The 19,589-nt window shown below is 43.4% G+C and overlaps 1 protein-coding gene across 1 annotated transcript in view; it reads left to right on the forward strand.

The window, feature by feature from the left end:
- The window catches only part of BTBD19 (BTB domain containing 19), a 46,568-nt gene that overhangs the window by 13,870 nt on the left and 13,109 nt on the right, over positions 1–19,589 (forward strand). Inside the window, 1 exon segment of the mRNA XM_033151118.1 lies at positions 16,896–16,955. Within this exon segment, the coding sequence (XP_033007009.1) occupies positions 16,896–16,955 (60 nt within the window).

Here is a 19,589-nt window from a genome sequence, read left to right on the forward strand (position 1 = left end):
TGTTCAGCCAGTTACATGCTGACTCTCTACTGTTTGCCTTCAGAGTTATTTAAACAAGGTTTGAAATATTTGCACAGTCTGTTAAATTCCATGACGAGGGGAGGTGGAAAGGTCTTCTCTCTCTACCTTTATCCTTTGTCACTTTATAGAAGTTCAGAGCTTTTGTAAATTCATCCATATGCAAAAAGGTTCTAGTCAGAGATACTGGCAGGACAATATGTGATTGCCAGAATGTAAAGGGGCAGATCAGGAATAGAATAATTCCCCTTAACCATCAATTAGCAAAATATGTTAGCAACAGCACTGCAGAACTGTTTGGAAAGGGAGTGTGAAGCAAGCGTTGGGGGGGGGGCAGCTCGCTGCAGGATGGGAAAGTAAAAATAAAATACTTTAATTGGTCTAAACTAAATATTTGTATTGTCCTGCATCCAAGGATCACAGGGCAGTTTTCAATATAAAGACACAAAAATACATAACATAATAAACCAAACAATACCACCCAGTTTAAAAGGCCATAGATTGTTTAATTAGCCAAAGATATGTAATAATATTCATGAAGGCACAAGGTGAGCCTCCTAGGGGAGAGTATTCCACAAACGGGAAACAGTTGCAGAAAAGGCCTGTTCTTCTTTTGCCATCATCTGGACCTCTTGCACAGGAAGAAGGGCCTCAGATGATGATCACAGGGTCTGAGTTGGTTCATATAGGGAGAGGCAGTCCTTGAGTTATTGCAGTCAATAGAAAATAGAAAGCAACAACAAAGTAATAAAAGAAAATATCATAAATGAAATAAATTATAAAGCTGAAAACTAAATACAGATCCAATTACAACCCACTCTTCCATAACTTGGCAGGCAAAACGACTCACCAACCCATTTTGAGCCATGTCCTCATTTTTCTAGGATCCAGCTGGAAGGGAAGCTGCAAACCCCTTGGGTACCAAACCTAATATCACTGTGGTGTGGTTGCCCCCACAACTTTGATAGGAAATTGACAGGAAGGGGATTGTATGCCATCTGCTTTACCACACTGCTGTTCACCACATTTGTATTCTGTTCCTCCAGAGATCTCAGAGCAGCTAACACATGGTTCCAGGTCATCCCGGCTGCACTCAACTAGTTAGATTCAGGATTAGAATTGTGTTAGGTACCCATGCAGTATGGAACTGAATTACATGGAGAAACACAGGGTGCTTACAGACTGTCACTAGTTTTAATCACATACTGGCAAATTGAGGTTGCCCCATTGAAGTTAATTTGGAACTGCTGCACAAAACCAGACCTTTTGTGATAAGAAAAAGTGATGGGGAAATGCACTGGAAAATGTGAGATAAAATTTGCTTGACACAATGCCGTCTAATCTTCCTGCAAACAAATTGGAATGAAAACTCAATGAAACGGCATCTGGAAGCAACCTTGGACTCTCCTTGTCTTCAGGGAAGTGGCAGAGAGAGACATCTGGGAAGAAGCCTGGGTTCTTCTTGCCTTTGATTTGAACACCACGTTTTGTTCCGATTATCATTTACAACCTATCCTGCTGGGAACTCATGAGAATGCAGATGGCTTCCATTCCCGGACACATCTGATGTTTCTTAGGGACATGTGAGCATGCCTTTGAGAGTGGGGCAGGGTTGTTAACAGCTTCTGATGTGACAAACAGGGAATGAGAGAAACCCCTGCCAGGAGATCAAGCCCTTGTAAATGTTTATACAAGCAGATTATTTGTAGGACCTTTCCACACTGCCCTGCATAGGACTTTTGGCATCCCTACATACCTTGGAGCTTTACATGTTCACAGGGCCTTGAGAAATACAAGTGCTTCGTAACTTGAACCTTTGCATACTCTGTTTTGACAGTAGCTTGACATTAGTGAAATATACTTTCTCTTATTTAAATATGTTCAAATCCGTGTCTTGGCAATGGCCTTCAAAACCCTTTGGTGCTCACCTGACATTTTCAATCTTTTCTGCATAACGACGAGGGCCAAAAATTGATCTGTTTTTTTTTTAAAGGGGATCTGCAATTCCTTTGGTTCAGCATAAATCAGGAGACTGGTGTTATCCTGTTGCCAATCTCCAGATGGAATTAACACATGCAGCCACACTACCTCTAAAGCTCTACTCATGCCCAGTTTCAATGCATTCTGGAAAAATCAAAACTAACCTGCAGAAGTGTAGCCAGCAGTGCTACAATGAATACTATGTGCACATTTGGCAGTTATATCACAGTCTCCCACACTTGCTGAGTTCTTTTACAGCTGTTTTAGAAAAATCGAAATCATGAAAATATGAATGCTTATGCACCTCTGTATAAGTGTGCACACAGCATTTTTAAGAAGGAAAAAATGCAAGTCTCTCCCTTTTGGACTTGCCCCTCAGATTAAGAGCGCTTTCTATTTAGGAGTGAAATTAACTAGGTCAGCAGCTGGTGGCAAACTCAGTGGTGTAGTGGTAAAGTCAGAAGTGCAGGTGCTCTTCAGGATGACCCCCACAGCTGCGCACCACAGCCATACCCCTTCTGAGACAGGGGAACAAAAATGAATTTTTGATCAATGCAGATGTTATGGCTTTAATACCAAAAGAGCCTCCTCCCCTCCCCCAGTTTGCTTAACATCCAGTCTGATGAAGAGGCTCAGCACAGATGGCAGGTGTTTTGGCCCGCTTGGACAGTTAAACTAGCTGGCTCAGTACATTTATAGACTTATTCAAGCAGCTCTCTCCTACTTGCCACTCCATAGGCATGTCAAGACCTGTTGCTGTATTCCTTGTTCTGCACTGCTAGGGAAGGCAAGGATTCTGTAAAGGCCACCCTGGTGGGGACATGCTGCTCTGTTAGGTTGAAGGGCTGGGGGTCATAATGCTTCACTAGGTACTGTAACCCACAACAGAAGAGAACAATTGATCATAGATACAGGAAAATGCACTGCTATGCCCCTCTCCTTATCTGTTTTAGAGACACTTCATAACAAATTTCACAATAGTCAGATTAGGGTAATGTTCATTTTCTTTTCTGGAAGGAAAGTGAAACAACAAAAGCCAGCAAAAGTTAGCAGATAACCTGTTGGTAGATGCCAGCTCTTTAAAGCTATTGGATTTCACTTCCCTCCTATACCTGGGATAATAGAATCCCAGAGTCTGGGTCCTTCTGGTCCTCTTGACCTAAGCCACAAAGCCTACGGTTCTCACAGAACATGAAATCCTTGTTCCCAAGCCCCTTGTTCAAGCAATGCAAACACACACACACACACACACACACACACACACACACAATCCTCACTCCTATCTTATTCCAGCAAGCTAAACAACATTTATCTGTGACACAGCTCATGACACACTAAGGTTTCACTCTAAATGTATCAGGTGCCCAGGGCATTCTGAATTCCAATCAGCAAATGAAACGAGCAAAGGAAAACTGAAGCCTACAACCGAAGTATATATCCCACCTTTCTTTCACAATGGAACTCAAGCAGCATGTATAGATTGTCAGGAGGTCTCCCAGCTAGACGCTAACCACGCCCAGACCTGCTTAGCATCAGTTAGATTTCTAAATCATGTTCCTTCATATCATAGCTCTAGGTGAGACACCCTAGCAGAAAGGCATTGCCTATTATTCACTTCTACCTATATTACATGGTTCTGGTTTACACTGCTTATGTTGCTTACAGAAATACATAGGGTTTCCTGCAATGGCAGGGGGGTGGCCTAGGTAACCATTGAGGTACCAAATCTGTGACTTTTTTATTTGTATTTGGTCATTTGCAGAGGTGTACCTAGGTTCCCTTGCGTCCTTGGCAAGGAGATGTATCGGCGGGGAGAGGTGCAATTTTTGTGCCCTACTGGGCTTGCACCCTTGGTGGGGGCCAACTTAACCAACCTCTAGGTATGCCTCTGGCCATTTGCCTCTTCCAGGCCTCTGCGTGTATTGTGTATGGATGGGGAACTTGTGGCGATGTTGTAGGATTACTGCTCCCATCACCACTGGCCTTGCTGACCAGGGTGGATGGAAAGCGGAGTCCAGCAACATCTGGAGGGCCACAAGCTCTTCAAATGACCTGCCCCTAGGAATGCATTATCCACCCATGTTTTGCCTTTTAAAAAACCCTCTTGGAAGAATTACACCAGTGCACACCCTAATGAGCAATGAATGTGTATGCTTATAAAGAAACAGTTTAAAAGAAACATGTTATTTCCCATCATGGAAATTATGGAGCACATCTGCCCAAATAAACACAGCAGAATCTGCACAATTGTGCAAAACATAATCAAGGAAATTCCCTGCAAGCCTTACTTTTTGAACTGGGAGAAATACTGAAAGAGTTGGGGCAGGGGAGTGAGATGTAGCTAACAAAAACATACTCAAGTCTATAAATCACACCCATGGCTTCAGACTTTTCTGGGATTTCTGCCCACAGTTTGGATAGTAGTGAATTGAAACATCAGGCCTTTGGTTCCATTTCATGCACACACATACCATGTCCTCAGAATGGTGAGGCTGGTCCATAGTATGTAAAGGGGAGTGGTTCCCAAGATTAGCAGACCAGATGCCCCTGAGTTAAGTGCATCTTAAAGGTACCACAAAATGGCACTGACTCATCAAATTAGACATGGCATGGTCTGTCATCAGGATCCCCCCTTTCATTTTTTTAAAGTAAAAGAAGCTGGTAGGCAGATGGGGATCAGGACCTCTGCTGGGGGCAGAGGGTTTAATTTTCCTCTTCCCTTGCTGTTTTCCCAATTTAAATGCCTCCCTTCCAAAGCTTCTCTTTGCTCCAAGGGTGGGGGGAGTATGCTGGCAGAAGGACTTAGGGACAGCTGACTTGTATTGCAAAGCCCAGACTGAAGCTAAAAATTGCCCTCACTTCAGCAGGGGATGCAGCTGATTGTTCTGAATCAAAGTTAGGGCGGAAGGAACAGAGATCCCCTTAATCCATCCAGCCATGAGCTGGAGCAAATCTTTGTTATGCTTTTCCCCAGGAAGAGGTCTTGAAAATACAACCCCTTGGCATGGCCCCATGGATCCAAGCTGCTCATTGTCTGTAGGTCAGCAGCTGCAGAGAGCTGGTTGGGGCCCATGTGCTCTGTGATGATTTAACAGCGCCTGCCCCCGGCTCCCAGGCCTTTGCTTTTAGTATAATAACTTCCCATTCCAGAGCCAGAATAGAGTGGTGATGGTGGTAGAACACAGCCTGCTATTCCCAGAAGGGGTTATCTGAGTGTTATTTTTAGGAAATATCATCAACATAACCAGCCTGCAGAAATAAAAGCTAAATAAACAAAGCTGCATTCCTAGGCTACTAGGGTAAACCCATTAGAGTTCCTGCAATTGATACACTGAGGATATACAAGTAAGCCAGAGCAGTTGACCCCAAAGAGGCTCGCATTTTTAGCTCTGAAGATTGTTCCAGTCTTTGCAAGTAATAAGTGTTCCCAGTGCTTAATTTGCATTCTGGTAATGGCAACATGTTTTATTTAATTTATTTTCAGCATATGTACACTGCCACATAATATAAAGTTCTCTGGTTGGATTACAATAAATAAGAAAACACAACATGTTATATCCATTGTTGAGCGTGTGGACTTGTCTTTGTGCAATGGACTTCTCTTCCCTTTCCAATTCTCTTTCTGCTGTCCCTAGGTCTATTTTGGAGTGTCCCCTAACCCTCTGGAGCAGATTTTGGGGGAGCATGAGAGGGCGGAGAGGAGAGGGGAGTTCCATCACAAGGGCAAGAGTCTTTTCCACTTGTGGAAGGAAGATACAACTGTATGTAAATATAAAGTAGACCATAAAACCAAAAATAAATACAAAAAGCTCATAACAGGCACAAATTGAAAAACACAGCTTGAAAAACTCAGGGGCCCTGACTACATAAGTTGTTTGAAGGCTTGGGTGAACAGAGAGGTCTTCATCTGTCACTGAAAAGACCACAAAGGTGGTACCCAGACAAAGCTGTTCCATAACCTGATGCTATTACTGCGAAGGTCATCTCCTTGGTGGTTGCTTCATAGGTGCAGACCATAGTCTCTGAAGGTAAACTTAAGGTTCAGGCTGGTAAATATGTTCCATTCATGTACATGTTTATTTGGCTGGACATACCAGGTTTTATATAAGAAGAATTACTTGGTTGGATATGAAATAAGGGGCCTGCATTGTGTGTGTGTGTGTGTGTGTGTGTGTGTGTGTGTGTGTGTGTGTTGTAATGTAGTATTTATTCATTTTCATATTTAAACTGTTTAAGATGGTTGTGTTGAGATACAACTTTATTTACATTGGAGCATATGACATGAAGCAACTACATAAGATTTAAATTTAAATGATAAACACTCAGATAAACATTTCTGAACATATTAGCAAAGTTGTGTCAAAGTGTATGTACCAAAAATATTACAGATATGAAAAATCCCTGATCTAGTTTCCAACATTCTGTTTCCAACAGGGGTCAGCCAAATGTCTCTGGAAAATTTGTGTAGAGAACTGGACCACAACTGGACCATAGGGCAGTGGTTTTTCAGCTGTTCTGTGTTACCACATTGCCTTGGTAACCAAATTAATAGCTAGTAGATAACATATTGCAGGCACACAGGAAAGGAAGAGGGCCAGGCCAGGAACCCATTATAGCTAGGAAGAGGCGACACATGAGATGAGCATTACCAAAAACGTGCTCCTGTGGCACTTGTAGTGAGAAAGGAATGTGGGCATGATAGGGCAAAAGCTTAGCTGGTAGCACAAGCGGAAAGGAATACCTAGCATGGAATACCTATCTGGCAGAAAAGGGGTTTTCCTGGGAAGCTGAGGATGACTAAAGGCTTAGAAATTGGTAGCTAGAGCCAGCTGGCTTCCGTCCAACTGCTTCTTGTGAAGCTCGCCGAGCACCAGACCACAGAGGTGGGAAAGGAAATTGAGATCATCCAGTCTGTTGCCATGTGCCAGGCCAGGCAATCCCTCTGCACTACATTCCTGAGTGCTGAGTCTAGTGTGACTTCAGATACCATGTTCACTGCTCTCTTTTCAGAGTCTTTTTCTCAGCTCCTGTAGTTGCAGTACCAGTAATGTAACTTGATAGTAGGCCAAAACATTAGTAAAGGTAAAGTGACCCCTGACCATTAGGTCCAGTCGCGGACGACTCTGGGGTTGCGGTGCTCATCTCGCTTTATTGGCCAAGGGAGCCGGCATACAGCTTCCGGGTCATGTGGCCAGCATGACTAAGCCGCTTCTGGAGAACCAGAGCAGTGCACGGAAACGCATTTTACCTTCCCGCTGGAACGGTACCTATTTATCTATTTGCACTTTGACGTGGTTTAAAACTGCTAGGTTGCCAGGAGCAGGGACCGAGCAACGGGAACTCACCCTGTCATGGGGATTCGAACCACCAACCTTCTGATTGGCAAGCCCTAGGCTCTGTGGTTTAACCCACAGCGCCACCCATGTCCCATTTTTTCTAATCACAGCAGCATACCTTGTCCTTTCCTGGGGGTTGCAGGCCTGTGTTTCCACTATGGTGGGTTGGGGACAACTAGTGGAGGCTAAAACCTTATGGATGTTGAGGTTTTATCAATGGGTATAGGAGACAGAAAAGCAAAAAATGTGATATGTGTATATGACTTCAACATAGAATGGTGTAACCAGCTGTTGAAAGTCTGAAATTGCGACCAAGTTACTTTTATGCATTCCCCACCAGCACCACTTTCTAAAACAAGCTATGGATATATCTGCTTCAGGTGATTGGAACTATACTACTGGTTTCTGTTTATAACAGAAATATCAACCACAATGAGACGACGTTTGAGTTATAATTGCAATGTACAGTCACCTTTCATGAATGGTCTGACAAGTTTCCAAATAAGCAACTCCTGCTGTGGTTTCCAGCCTAGGAATGGATGAGAATTTTGTTCAGTCTACGTGCGCTGAACTGATCCGTTTTGAACTTCCTGGACAAATGCCAAGATTGGAACACAATAGTGGGGACTGGCTGGCGCACATTGGAGCAGGCAAGCGACCAATAGGAGGTAGAGCCAGGGCCAAGGACAGGCAGAGCCACCCGTCTGCCTGGTTGTAAATAAGAAGGCAGGCAGATTGGGGGCTGGTTGAGGTTTGTGGGGCAATGTCCAGTTTGCTGAAATGGACCAGCCTCCAGTGGATAATTATCCTTCAGATTTTTTCCAATTTTTATTATAAAATTTTTGTTATACACCCCACCCACAAAATGCAAAAAACCTCCTGTAGTTTATGATAAACGTACTTTTAGAAATGTGTACATTGCAAGAAAGTTGTATTATTTAAATAACTCTTTTGTGATACGTATTTAAATTTAATTTTTGCAAGGATTTTTTTTTAAATTACAGATTAATTTGGAAACAGGAAGGAACAAACTAATGAGTAAACACATGTGAAATAGATGTGGAATAGAAGTAGACTGATCTGTCCATCCTATTCCAGTCAAGAATCAGATGAAGGCCAGTATCATTGTAGGATATTGGCCAACAAAATTGGATCATTCTAACTAGATGTGCACCAAGAAGTCATTGCAATAAAAGCCTCTGTTATCAAACACTAGCCCTGCCTGAAGATTTCAGGCTCCTAATCAACTCTGTGTCAAATGGTTCCTTGCTGTAGCCTTTTTATCTCACAATACAAATGCCAAGTTTTTTCTGACATGGTGCCTTTGACAGCTCATGGGCAAGTTGAAATTCATCCTGTGAAGTTTTGGCTGTCTGTCACAGGAAATCTGCCAGAAAAAGAAGGTGGCAATTTTATTTAACCCAAGAGCTTTTTGTCTTTCTTTTTTTAAACCTTTCCTTATAAGCTACCCTGTTAATCACTTTTGTAGGCCCTTAACTTTTGTAGTTTACATTAAATACCAGATTGTCAGTAGGGCTTAGGATCACAAAGGCAGGGACTTTTCACATCTTCTCTGTGGCATGCTTTGACTCTGAGTTTACCCCCCAAACCCACAGCAATGCTGCTTGCTGCCCTTAGCCACACTGCATTGCAAATCTGTGCTTTATATGCTCCCTCTACATGGAGATCCTGCACAGGGCCAACTCTGTTTTCCTGAATTGTTTCATGCATCATAGAATCGTAGAAGCAGTGCTCCCCCCCCCCCCAAAAAAAAATGTTTAGGGGTACTCTCATTTTCCTACTCATATTGAAATACTGCCCCTCAATGAGGCCAAACTTAGATTCACAAAATGTGTGTACCCCCAGAAAAAAGCATTGGTTAGAAGAGACCCTTGAGGATCATCTAGTCCAACCCCCTGCAATGCAGGAATCTCAACGAAAGCGTCCATGACGTGTGGCCATCCAACTTCTGCTTAAGAACTTCCAAAGAAGGAGAGGCTACCACCTTCTGAGGGAGTCAGTTCCATTGCTGAACAATCCTTGCAAATAGTCATGGTCTGAATGATTTGCCCAAGCTTTCTTAACTGAATTTTATTAAGTGTTGTTGGCTGTGCCACATTTGTAGTTACCTGTCACCATCCCTTCCCAAGCCCCTGCGTATTATGCTGTAGTGTGTTTTATCCGCTTTCCAAACCATTAGTGCTGCTGAATGCACTTCTTGGACATGCCTTTCGCATGTTCATACTTACTGGTTAATCATTACCTCTCATGGTCTTTCAGTTAGGGCTGCAGTGTGTGTGACAGTGTTTTGACTAAGACCTGTTTGAACAAGGATCACCAAGTTGCCTGAAACCATGGCAGATGGCTCAGACATAAACTTGGCGGTTTCTCCAGGAAACACGGAGGGTGACCATGACCAGATGCAAAGGAGGACAGGGCACCTGTGCCTTTAATAGTAGTTCTTAGCCTAAATTACTATTAATTCAGTATTGTGTACACATTACAAGCTTAAAAATCAGTGAGGTTGTTCCTCCTTCCCTCCCTGCTGTGTTTCAATTCACATGTGCATGTTGTTGTAAACATCAGTACAGTGGGATGTTTTTCCAAGTTGCCTACTGCCTGTCCACTCCAATGGGTGAAGAAAGGGCTAAGATAATTTTATTTCTATTTGGTAGTCTATGTAGACATACTTACACATGTTCATATGCACAACTGTTAATGTTCTAAGTATTATTATTTTTGAGATCACTCATTTTCACTTGGGTTCCTGTGGCTTTGGCTTTTGTTACTTAAATTTGGGACCCTCTCCTTTTTCTTTACATGGTTTCCATTTTATCCATACAACAACCCTGTGAGTAAGACTAGGCTGAGAGATAATCATAGAATCATAGAATTGTAGAGTTGGAAGGGGCCCCAAGGATCATCTCGTCCAACCCCCCTGCAGTGCAGGTATCTCAGATAAAGCATCCATGACAGAAGGCCATCCAACCTCTGCTTAAAAACCTCCAAGGAAGGAGAGTCCACAACCTCTCCAGGGAGGCCATTCCACTGAACAGCTCTTACTCTTAATGAATTTAAACCTGAGCCTCCCTGCTCCTAATGCAACATGCTAAACTCCACTGCACTGCATCTCCGATGAGCACTCTATCTGTTGAGCACAAAGCAGTCTCTGGGCATACAGTAGTGCTGTGAATGAATATAGGAAAGTGCTCTGTATACTCCCATGCAAGCTACTGTTACTGCTAATATGTGTACCAAAATAGAATTAAATCAACTTCAGTACCAGCCTCCTCAGCTTCCTTTGCTGGAATCTGTAGAAAGCTCAGCATCTAAATGCAAGTGGCTGTTTTCAGGCTGTAACGAAGCCTTGAGTAATGCCCAACGTCTCCAGAATCTCCGCTGCACTGATTCTATTTTGGGTGCTGTGTTCAGCTGCAGTTTCCTTATGCAACCATGGCAGCCTGTGCATTGCCAATATTATGAAGAAACAGGAAAGATGAGGCATTTACAATTCCCATCTCTCCTCCTCCTCCTCCTCCTCCTCCATCTCTGTATGTCAAAAGCTGCTCTTTGGCATGGTTTCATGTGTCACAAGATTGCCTTTGCACTGGCATGACATAGATGCTCCTGCAGCTGATTTTTTTTTTTTAAGCTATAAAATCCATAAATGTTGGCTCCTCCTCCAGTCTGGCACAGACAGCTTCTATGGCTGACAGAAATTCCCACTACCTATATACAGTAGGATAGGGATTTCTGTTACCAAGTTGCTGTGGAAGGGAATTCATCCCTTACCATCAATCCAAGTACAGTTTGGCAGGAAAGAAGGGCATGTTCCCTGCCTCACTTTGCCCAAAGTGCTCTGTCCTTAGTGTTATCAAGGATGAAGGATAAATATGCACCATCAAGTTGCTGCACATGCTGTTGTGGGTGGTGAATATCTATTTATCCTTGGCCATTCTGCACAGTATCCTGCTGCTCCCTCCCAAAGCAAATTTGGGTTGGAGCAATGTTTTGATATGTTGTCCCTCCGCTTTCCCCAAGTCAGTCTCCTTAACTTTCCAAGGCATTGCCTCCCAGTCCTCACCTTTGCAGCCCAAAAAGCTTTCCCCACTAGATATGCTGCAGTGGGTAGAGTGATGGATTAGAATTGAGGGGGCCCAGGTTGAAATCCCTACTCAGCCATGAAGTTCACTGGCCGACCATCAGCCAGTCATCATCTCTTACTCTGACCTATGTAACAGGGCTGCTGAGAGAATAAAATGGGAGTGAGGGTAAGAGGACTGCGTTTGCCATCTTGAGCTCCTTGGATTAAGGGCTGATTACCAACTAAATGGGAAGGAAAGCTCTGTTGTGGAATACACTTATTCTGTTGCCTTACAGGCTAAAGGTGGGGGGGGGAGGTTGGGCCATCACCTCCCCCAAAATGCTGAAGGGTATTCCGTTAAAGGAGTCCGGGGGCGTGGCCCTGTCTGAAGCTGTGGAAGGCGAGGGCCTAAGGCACGCCCCCATCGGTGGCCCCAGGGCGAGTTCCTAGTTGATGTGCATCAGCAGGGCTCCCCTATCGGTGGTTAACCCTTTCTGGACTGCCAGCGCAACGGGCTGGAGTTAGATATAGTTGGTTAGATCCAATGCCTGGGCCAATACCACTCAACATCCATAACCAATAAAGTTGTGACCTTTCTATGCCCAGTAACCTTACTTATTGTATCCTGTGTCTTTATTTCACCACGGGAGAGGTCGGGATATCACCATGCAACTTCCTGGAGTGGAGCAGTAGTGGTCATGACCCTATTTAAAGACCTATTCGTATTGTGGTTTGCTTTCTCCTTACACAGTGTCATTCATTGCAGCATCTCTATGGTGGCCATTGTTGGTGTTCTCACACATTCCAGCCAACACCATATACAGGCCTATACTGTATATAGTATATACCCTGAGCCCATGTATCTGATGGAACATCTTTCTTGCCAGTGGGTAACCAAGGTTTGTCCTTGACTTACTGCTTGTTGTTTGTTTGGGTTGTTTCATCCCTGGCAGCAGCAACAGCAGGAGTAAGGCTTGATGTGTGAACTGGCTGATAGTGTGTGTACAGCCAATTATTTGATTTCAAGAGTTTCTAAAAGGCAGAAAGCATGAGACCTATCAAATATCAAGTATCCAGCTTCTAATAGCTCTTGTAATGATGTGAAGAAGCTGAAGGGGGAATGTGATCAGTAGTTTCTAATAAACTCTTCTCTAGAACTTTTCTAATGCATTAATTTGACGCTTAAAAAAACAACCAGTTCTAAATGCAATTTTGTGACTTAGACAGGAAGCTATTAATGCCATCAGATCATTTTATGCTGATGGTAACCATACATCAGAATTAAAGCTTGGCTGTTTGTTCTGCTTTCAAACATGTCAGTTGCATCTGCTTCATTATTTCATCTCTGTGGTCTCCTTCAGATAACCTTTTTTATTCAGCACTCATCCTTATTTGCTTGTGCAGAGTCAACACAGTGGTTAGATTAGACTCTGCCTGATTTTTACTGAGAATTCATTCTGATTTGCTTACAAAATACTGACCGTATGGAGTGGGGTTGTAGGAAGATCATCAGGATACCAGGAAACAATTCCAGGTAATCATGAAAGTAGAAGCCACAGCTGGAGCACTGGGAGAGAATGTAAGCACAGTGAAATTCAAGGTTATCCATCTCTCTTAGCATAGAACTAAATATAAGTTTTTATTCCCATGTCTAGAAGGTCTGCATGTTTTTTCTTTTCTTTTCTTTTCTTTTCTTTTCTTTTCTTTTCTTTTCTTTTCTTTTCTTTTCTTTTCTTTTCTAGGCTCTGTTCAACTAAATGGCAGCTCCGGTTCTCTAGAGCAAATGCTGCTCTTGATCAGCTGGCATGGCAATTCTGAGTACTACTGACAATGTGCTCACTAGAGCCAAGTGGAACTGCTTAACTGAGAGTAAGTCTCATTGCAGTTAGTGAGAGCTTCCTTCTGAGTAGACATGCATGGCATTTCCCTGTCACTGTACTGCAAAACCACATTCTCAAAAAGAAACCAGATGTGTCTTATTTTAAGACATCCTGTTTTCTGTACATGGCCTCTGGCAATGTTGTCTAATAATTTTTAAATCATTTTCCATTATCCAGTGTTGCTGAACTCCCAGCTTCATCAGGTGTTGTTGGATCAACTCTCAGAAATCCTTACTCCTGGCCATTTGGGGATCCAAGGTTCAAAAAAAGCTGTCATGTAGCATTTAGTGTCTACCACCAATTTTCTACAGCTCTTCTTCCATTTTGTCATGTTACTGTTCCTTGAAAAACAGAAACATAGAATTGTAGAGTTAGAAGGGGACACAGGGGCTATCTAGTCAAACCCCCTGTAATGCAGGAATCTTTTGCCTTATGTGGGGCTCAAACCCACAACCCTCAGATTAAGAGTCTCATTCTCTACTGAGGACAAACTATTCAATTTAAAGTGGGTCATGCTAAATGATGAAAAGTGCATTCATTTTACGGTGTGTGTGTGTGTGTGTGTGTGTACCAGAATTCAATGTTTCTGTTGCATTTTAAACCTCTCTTGGTGGAGGGAATAGATGTGAAAAATGAAAGAAAGGGGAATGGTTAAGCACACACCCCTTTGTCACTTCTCCATTGCAAACTTACCATGTAATCAACTGTGTAGTTTGGTCCTAAATGCTTGCCTATAAAATATTTGTGTCACTTATTTCTGATTCTGCAATTCCATTATGTTCCATCTGACTCTAATTTTAATATTTTCAGCATTAAATCCAATCCTAGTTCCCTCTAGGATTTATTTTGCAAGAGCATATGTTTGTTTAGCCAGCCTGCTTCCTTGGTTGAAGACCAGTTGACAATGAGAGGTTTTTTTTTTCATTTGTACTTAATGGTGAATATGAAAGTATGTGATTCAACAAAAGCTAATTCTGGCTCATTCTTTACCACAGTGAATGGGACTGTCATTGAAAAAGAGAGGATCCCACACTCCTGGCTATTATGTGTCATGTTTAGTTGGCAGTGATAACGAAGGCGTGGAAGGATCACGCTCATCAATTCCGTCCTTGGGGGAAACCCTGCATGCTGCTGCACTTATTGCTCCCAATCTGTTGGCATTCTGCTCATTGCTAGGAAACTAATTATAGCTTTGAAATCAGAGAGTGGGAGTGGGGGTAGAAAGCCAAGTAGCAACTGCGTTTCTCACAAAGTGTGGGAGTGGAAGACAGTGCCTTGCTCCAGAAAAAAAGCTGGCACTAGGGAATAGGGATGGTGGCAAAATTCACTATTAGCAGATTGAACTTGCCTTTAGTCCACTTGTCTGCTATCTTTGCAAAGCGGTCTTTCTTGCACCAACTTTCTGTAGATTTCCCCAATGCCAGTTTGATTGTTTTTAGAATAGTGTATGACAGCATTTGTACGGATACTATTTAGCCAGCTACCATCATCATCAAAATTTGATCTTAACTGTCTGTGCCTGGGATACTGCTTAAATTTGTATTCACTTTAACTTCTATCTCATGGATTCACTGCTGAGGTGATTATGTTAGCCATTAACTATCATTAACAGTCATTTTTTAATTGTTAACCTCTCTCTCACTAATTCGTCCCACGTGACTTAGCTTTGTACGGATCCATCCAATTTGCCAATTTTGCTTTAGTTCTTCTATTACCAGCAGCATCTAGGCTCATTATTCAACACTGGGACTCGTTTGGCTCTGAATTCTGGGTCATCCTGAAACATGCCCAGCTGGTTCATTTTTAATTCTTAGTCCCCTTGGCCATTATGACACTATACTAAAAGCCTCCTCCTCTTTGCTCTTCTTGTAAAGATTCTGGAAATAACCTGTTATTGTAGTTGATCATCTCTGCAAGAGTCCTAGGGAGGTTTGGAGCATTTTTCTTTTTGTAGTTGGCAGATGAACTCTGAGGACAGGACATGTGGGGGGTGGGGGTGGCGGCACATCCTCTCCTGTAAATCCCCTGTTACCACCACAGAAAATGTCAGCACCTTCCATAGCTGAGTGGTAAAACACATGTTTTTGCTGTAGAAGTTCCCATGTCCTGATTTATTTCCCAGCCTAGTTTTAGACTGAATTTTGTATCTTCAAATCTTTAAATTGTCCAAGAGGATATTTGTAATTCTACAGAATATCTACCTTATTAGGGAATGTTGTAAACAACATGCACATGCCCTCTTGCAATGCATGTAGTCTGCAATCCTTTTCCACTTCATGTAGCCCTGGTGTAAGTGTGTGGGTGAGATTGAGTAGTATGCATCTGGGTCAGGAAAAAAAGTGACATTGGCAATACATGATGTGTGATTTGACCCATTAGCACTTGACCCATTAGCACTGTTCAATTGCAAGCACAGGAGGGGTTATTTTGAGCCGAGTGACTGTGTCACAGACAGGGATGACATCACTCCACTTTGCATGACCTTCACATGGTCCTATCTTACAATCTTTGCTCACTAATGACATTCAGAAGTTTTTACTGATTTTGCCAGTCCAGAAATCTCTGCTCCAGTATCTCTTATTAATTGTTGTTGTTGTTGTTGTTGTTGTTGTTGTTGCTGTTAATTATTATTACTGTTGTTTTTATCTCTCTTCTGGCTGTTGAATCATTACTCTTTTGTCACTTGCTTGGTATACTTCACCTGAATGTCCAGCTTATGGTTGCCTTGCAAAATTCTAGACAGTCTCTCAGTGTTGCTACAGCAGCTGCTAAGGTTGAAGTGAGGGTCAGGCTGCTACTCAGGCTCCACAATGGGAGTGATGAAGCTTAACTTTAAAATCTCTCTGACTATACAAATGCAGAGAAGTCAATTCCCAAGGCAGCAAGAAGCACAAAATGGCATAAACTTTGCTTCTAGCAGCCCTAATTTCTATGGTTCAGAAAGCCTACTAATTTTTACTATAAACAAAAGGGGCTAGAACTATCACCCTCCCACCTAGCTCCACCTACCAAAACCTGCCTCCAAGGCTGCCCATTAAGCTCCACCTAATGCAAAATGTGGCTGGCTGAAGAGAAACTGTGTACTGCTCTTAGTAGTCCTTTCTTTTTCAAATGGAAGGGTAAGGGGAAAGGTTTGTTTATTTATTATTCTTACATTTCCAACACTTTAACAATTATGCCACACTGGCTCTCAGTTCCCTCCCTGTGGCATGAGATGTCCCTTAGATTGCATAGGTGCTATAAGCATTTATCTGTAGTGGCTAGAGAAGGCAATTTGGGTGTTACCATGCACTGGGTTTTGTGGGACTGAGAAAGAAGGTGCTATCATGGGTCTATTTTCTCTGCAGCAATATGTGGAGCAGCCCTCAGTTTGCAGTGCCATTGCTTAGAAAACCTAATTGAAGGTCAAACTGGAACAGAGACAAAGTTCAGAGAATAGATTTCAAAGCAGCAATGTAGGTCTTCTGTTCCAAATTGGAGAGGCTGTAGCTCCAAAAATGCTGTAGATCTCAGGAAAGTGTTGGGTTGTTGCTAGTGCTACAGGCGTGTTCAAGATTCTGTCTTGCACAGTCTGATTCTCAACCTCTTTTGTTTCAGCTATGTGTTGAATTCATCAAGGACACACTGAGTGTGGAGCAGGCCTGTGAGGCCTTTCAGGTGAGTAGCATTTCTCCCTCCTCCTCCCAGTGCCTGTCAATCCTAGAGACCTAGATTGATTTACATGAAGGGGCAGAAGACCTTTCCCAGGACATCCTGTTGTCAGCCACCTGAACAGTTCAGATTCCCTTCAGAGTAGGCTGGTTCTAAAGATATGCATCTCCAGTGATAAATATATAAAATACATGGGATTGTGTGATTGGGGGCAGGCTGCAGAGTGGTCAAACAACCAATCCATCTTCTCAGGGAACTCTGAGAACTGTAGCTCAGTGAGGGGAATAGGGGCCCCCTATCAACTTTCAGCACCCGTAACAAACTACACTTCCTGGGATTCTTTGAGGGCTGGTTGTGACTGTTCAAAGTGATATGATATTACTTTGAATGTATAGTGCAGATGGAGCTTCAGATTTGAGGTGGTAATGTTTTCTCTTTAAGAGTACCCTATCCACTTTCTTTAAAGCCACGTACAAATTTGTTGAAATGGAACGTAAGTAGTTATTTCTCTTTTGGCAGCCTATCTGGCGGGGATGTTGGCATGGATACTCCCCATGTGATCCAATCAACCCAATGGGATTCTGGCCTTCAAACACTCAGGAAAGTGGCAACAGTGCCTTGATGATATATTAATTGGGACTAAAACCAGTCAGATGATTCCTTATGGGCAATAGTTATTCTTGGATCTCATTAGCTTAGCTATAGAAGGTTTTTGCTGCTACAAGGAAGCAAAGGTTTAATACTACTCTTGTTTTGGCAATACGTATACTCTCATCTCTTTTGGTATATAAACAGAAGAAATTGTCATAGCCTATCCCACTCCACCACAGACCTCATGAACGCAGCTTGTATATTATTTTTACATGTTTATTTCCTAGTAATAATAACAAAAAAGCAACACATCATCCAGGGCTTGGTATCAATAAAATTGCTATTACAGCTTCAACCTTCATCTTCATTTACCTGCAGAAAAAATAGCCAAGCATCAATTTCAGTTTGTGAGCTCTTCCCCCCCCCCTCTGTTATTGGAAATGGAGTAAAAAAAACAGAGCCTAATCGCCTTCTCTGGAACAGACTTCAACAGCATGAGAAGTGCATGTCTCAGAGTTAGAGCAAAAAAGCTGCCAATATTCTCTCAGCTTTATTGCAGATATTATGATTTTAGATTTTGTGGGTAAAATACTAAAGTTTTGGAAAGAGGAACTGGCCAAGGAGGAGCATTGCATATACTGGTGAGGGAGCACTAGAAATGTATCCTGGTATAAAAATCCCCTTTCCAGCTTTGTATTGTCTCTGTGGTGCCCTCCCTCCTTTACCATCTCCCTAGAGATTGTGCTAGGGACGCGGGTGGCGCTGTGAGTTAAACCACAGAGCCTAGGGCTTGTTGATCAGAAGGTCGGCGGTTTGAATCCCTGCGATGGGGTGAGCTCCCGCTGCTGAGTCCCAGCTCCTGCCCACCTAGCAGTTCGAAAGCACGTCAAAGTGCAAGTAGATAAATAGGTACCGCTCCGGCGGGAAGGTAAACGGCTTTTCCGTGCGCTGCTCTGGTTCGCCAGAAGCGGCTTTGTCATGCTAGCCACCTGACCCGGAAGCTGTATGCCGGCTCCCTCGGCCAGTAACGCGAGATGAGCCCCGCAACCCCAGAGTCGGACACGACTGGACCTAATAGTCAGGGGTCCCTTTACCTTTACCTAGAGATTGTGCTGCCCCTTTCAGGGCAGTGGAGGAACCGTACTCTCTTTGAACTTTACTCTCCCCCCCTCCCACTCCACCATCTGAGTTCTCTCTACAGGACCTTACCAAGGCCTCCTGTAGTGCTGCAGCCTTTGTTCTGCTGGCACCTGCCCCTTCCAGGCCGACACTGAGCCCTGCGGGGCTGATTTCACGCCAGCTGAAACACACAACCCAAATCTAGCAGCTGAAGTTCAGGAGCAGCCGGTAAATGGGACTCTGGCATCTACCAGAAACAACTCTAAGCTGGTGACCAGGCATTATAAAATGGGGAGGGGAGGGGAGTCCTGTTGTGCCCGGTTTCCTTTGCAACAATGCCTAGACGGTTCCTTTATTTTTGGTTGATTCTTTGTGTGCATCCTCTCCCCTGCCCCCACATGTATGGGCCAGAAGGATGAGGAGCTGCAACAAAAGGGTCTGTGCTCACTTTACCTCGGGGAACAGCCGGCCTTCTGTGCTGTATCAATTGCGCCCAAAGGGGAAGGAAACTACCATGCTGTAAAATCTTAGGCAAAGGCTGGGGCAGCATTCGATTGCTACATCCTTGACACAGTAGGCCAAATACTATCACCCCATTTCTGTGATCAGACATTGAGAAAACATTGAGAGCCAGTGTGTTGTAGTAGTTAGAGTCCTGGGCTAGGACCTGGGAGACCAGGGTTCAAATCCCCATTTGACCATGAAGCTCACTGGGTGAGTCTCCCATGCTAACTTACCTCAGGGGGTTGTTGGGAGGATAAAATGGAGAGGGGGAGAACTATGTATGCCATCTTGCTTTCCTTGGAGGAAAGGTGGGATATAAATGCAATCAAAAACAACAACAACATTACTGTCGTACCTTGGATCCCGAATGCCCTGAAACTCATATGCTTTGGCTCCCGGGTGCCACAAACCCGGAAGTGATTGTTC

The sequence above is a fragment of the Lacerta agilis genome, chromosome 6 (assembly GCF_009819535.1).
Source record: "Lacerta agilis isolate rLacAgi1 chromosome 6, rLacAgi1.pri, whole genome shotgun sequence".
In the NCBI taxonomy this organism is placed as follows: Eukaryota; Metazoa; Chordata; class Lepidosauria; order Squamata; family Lacertidae; genus Lacerta; species Lacerta agilis.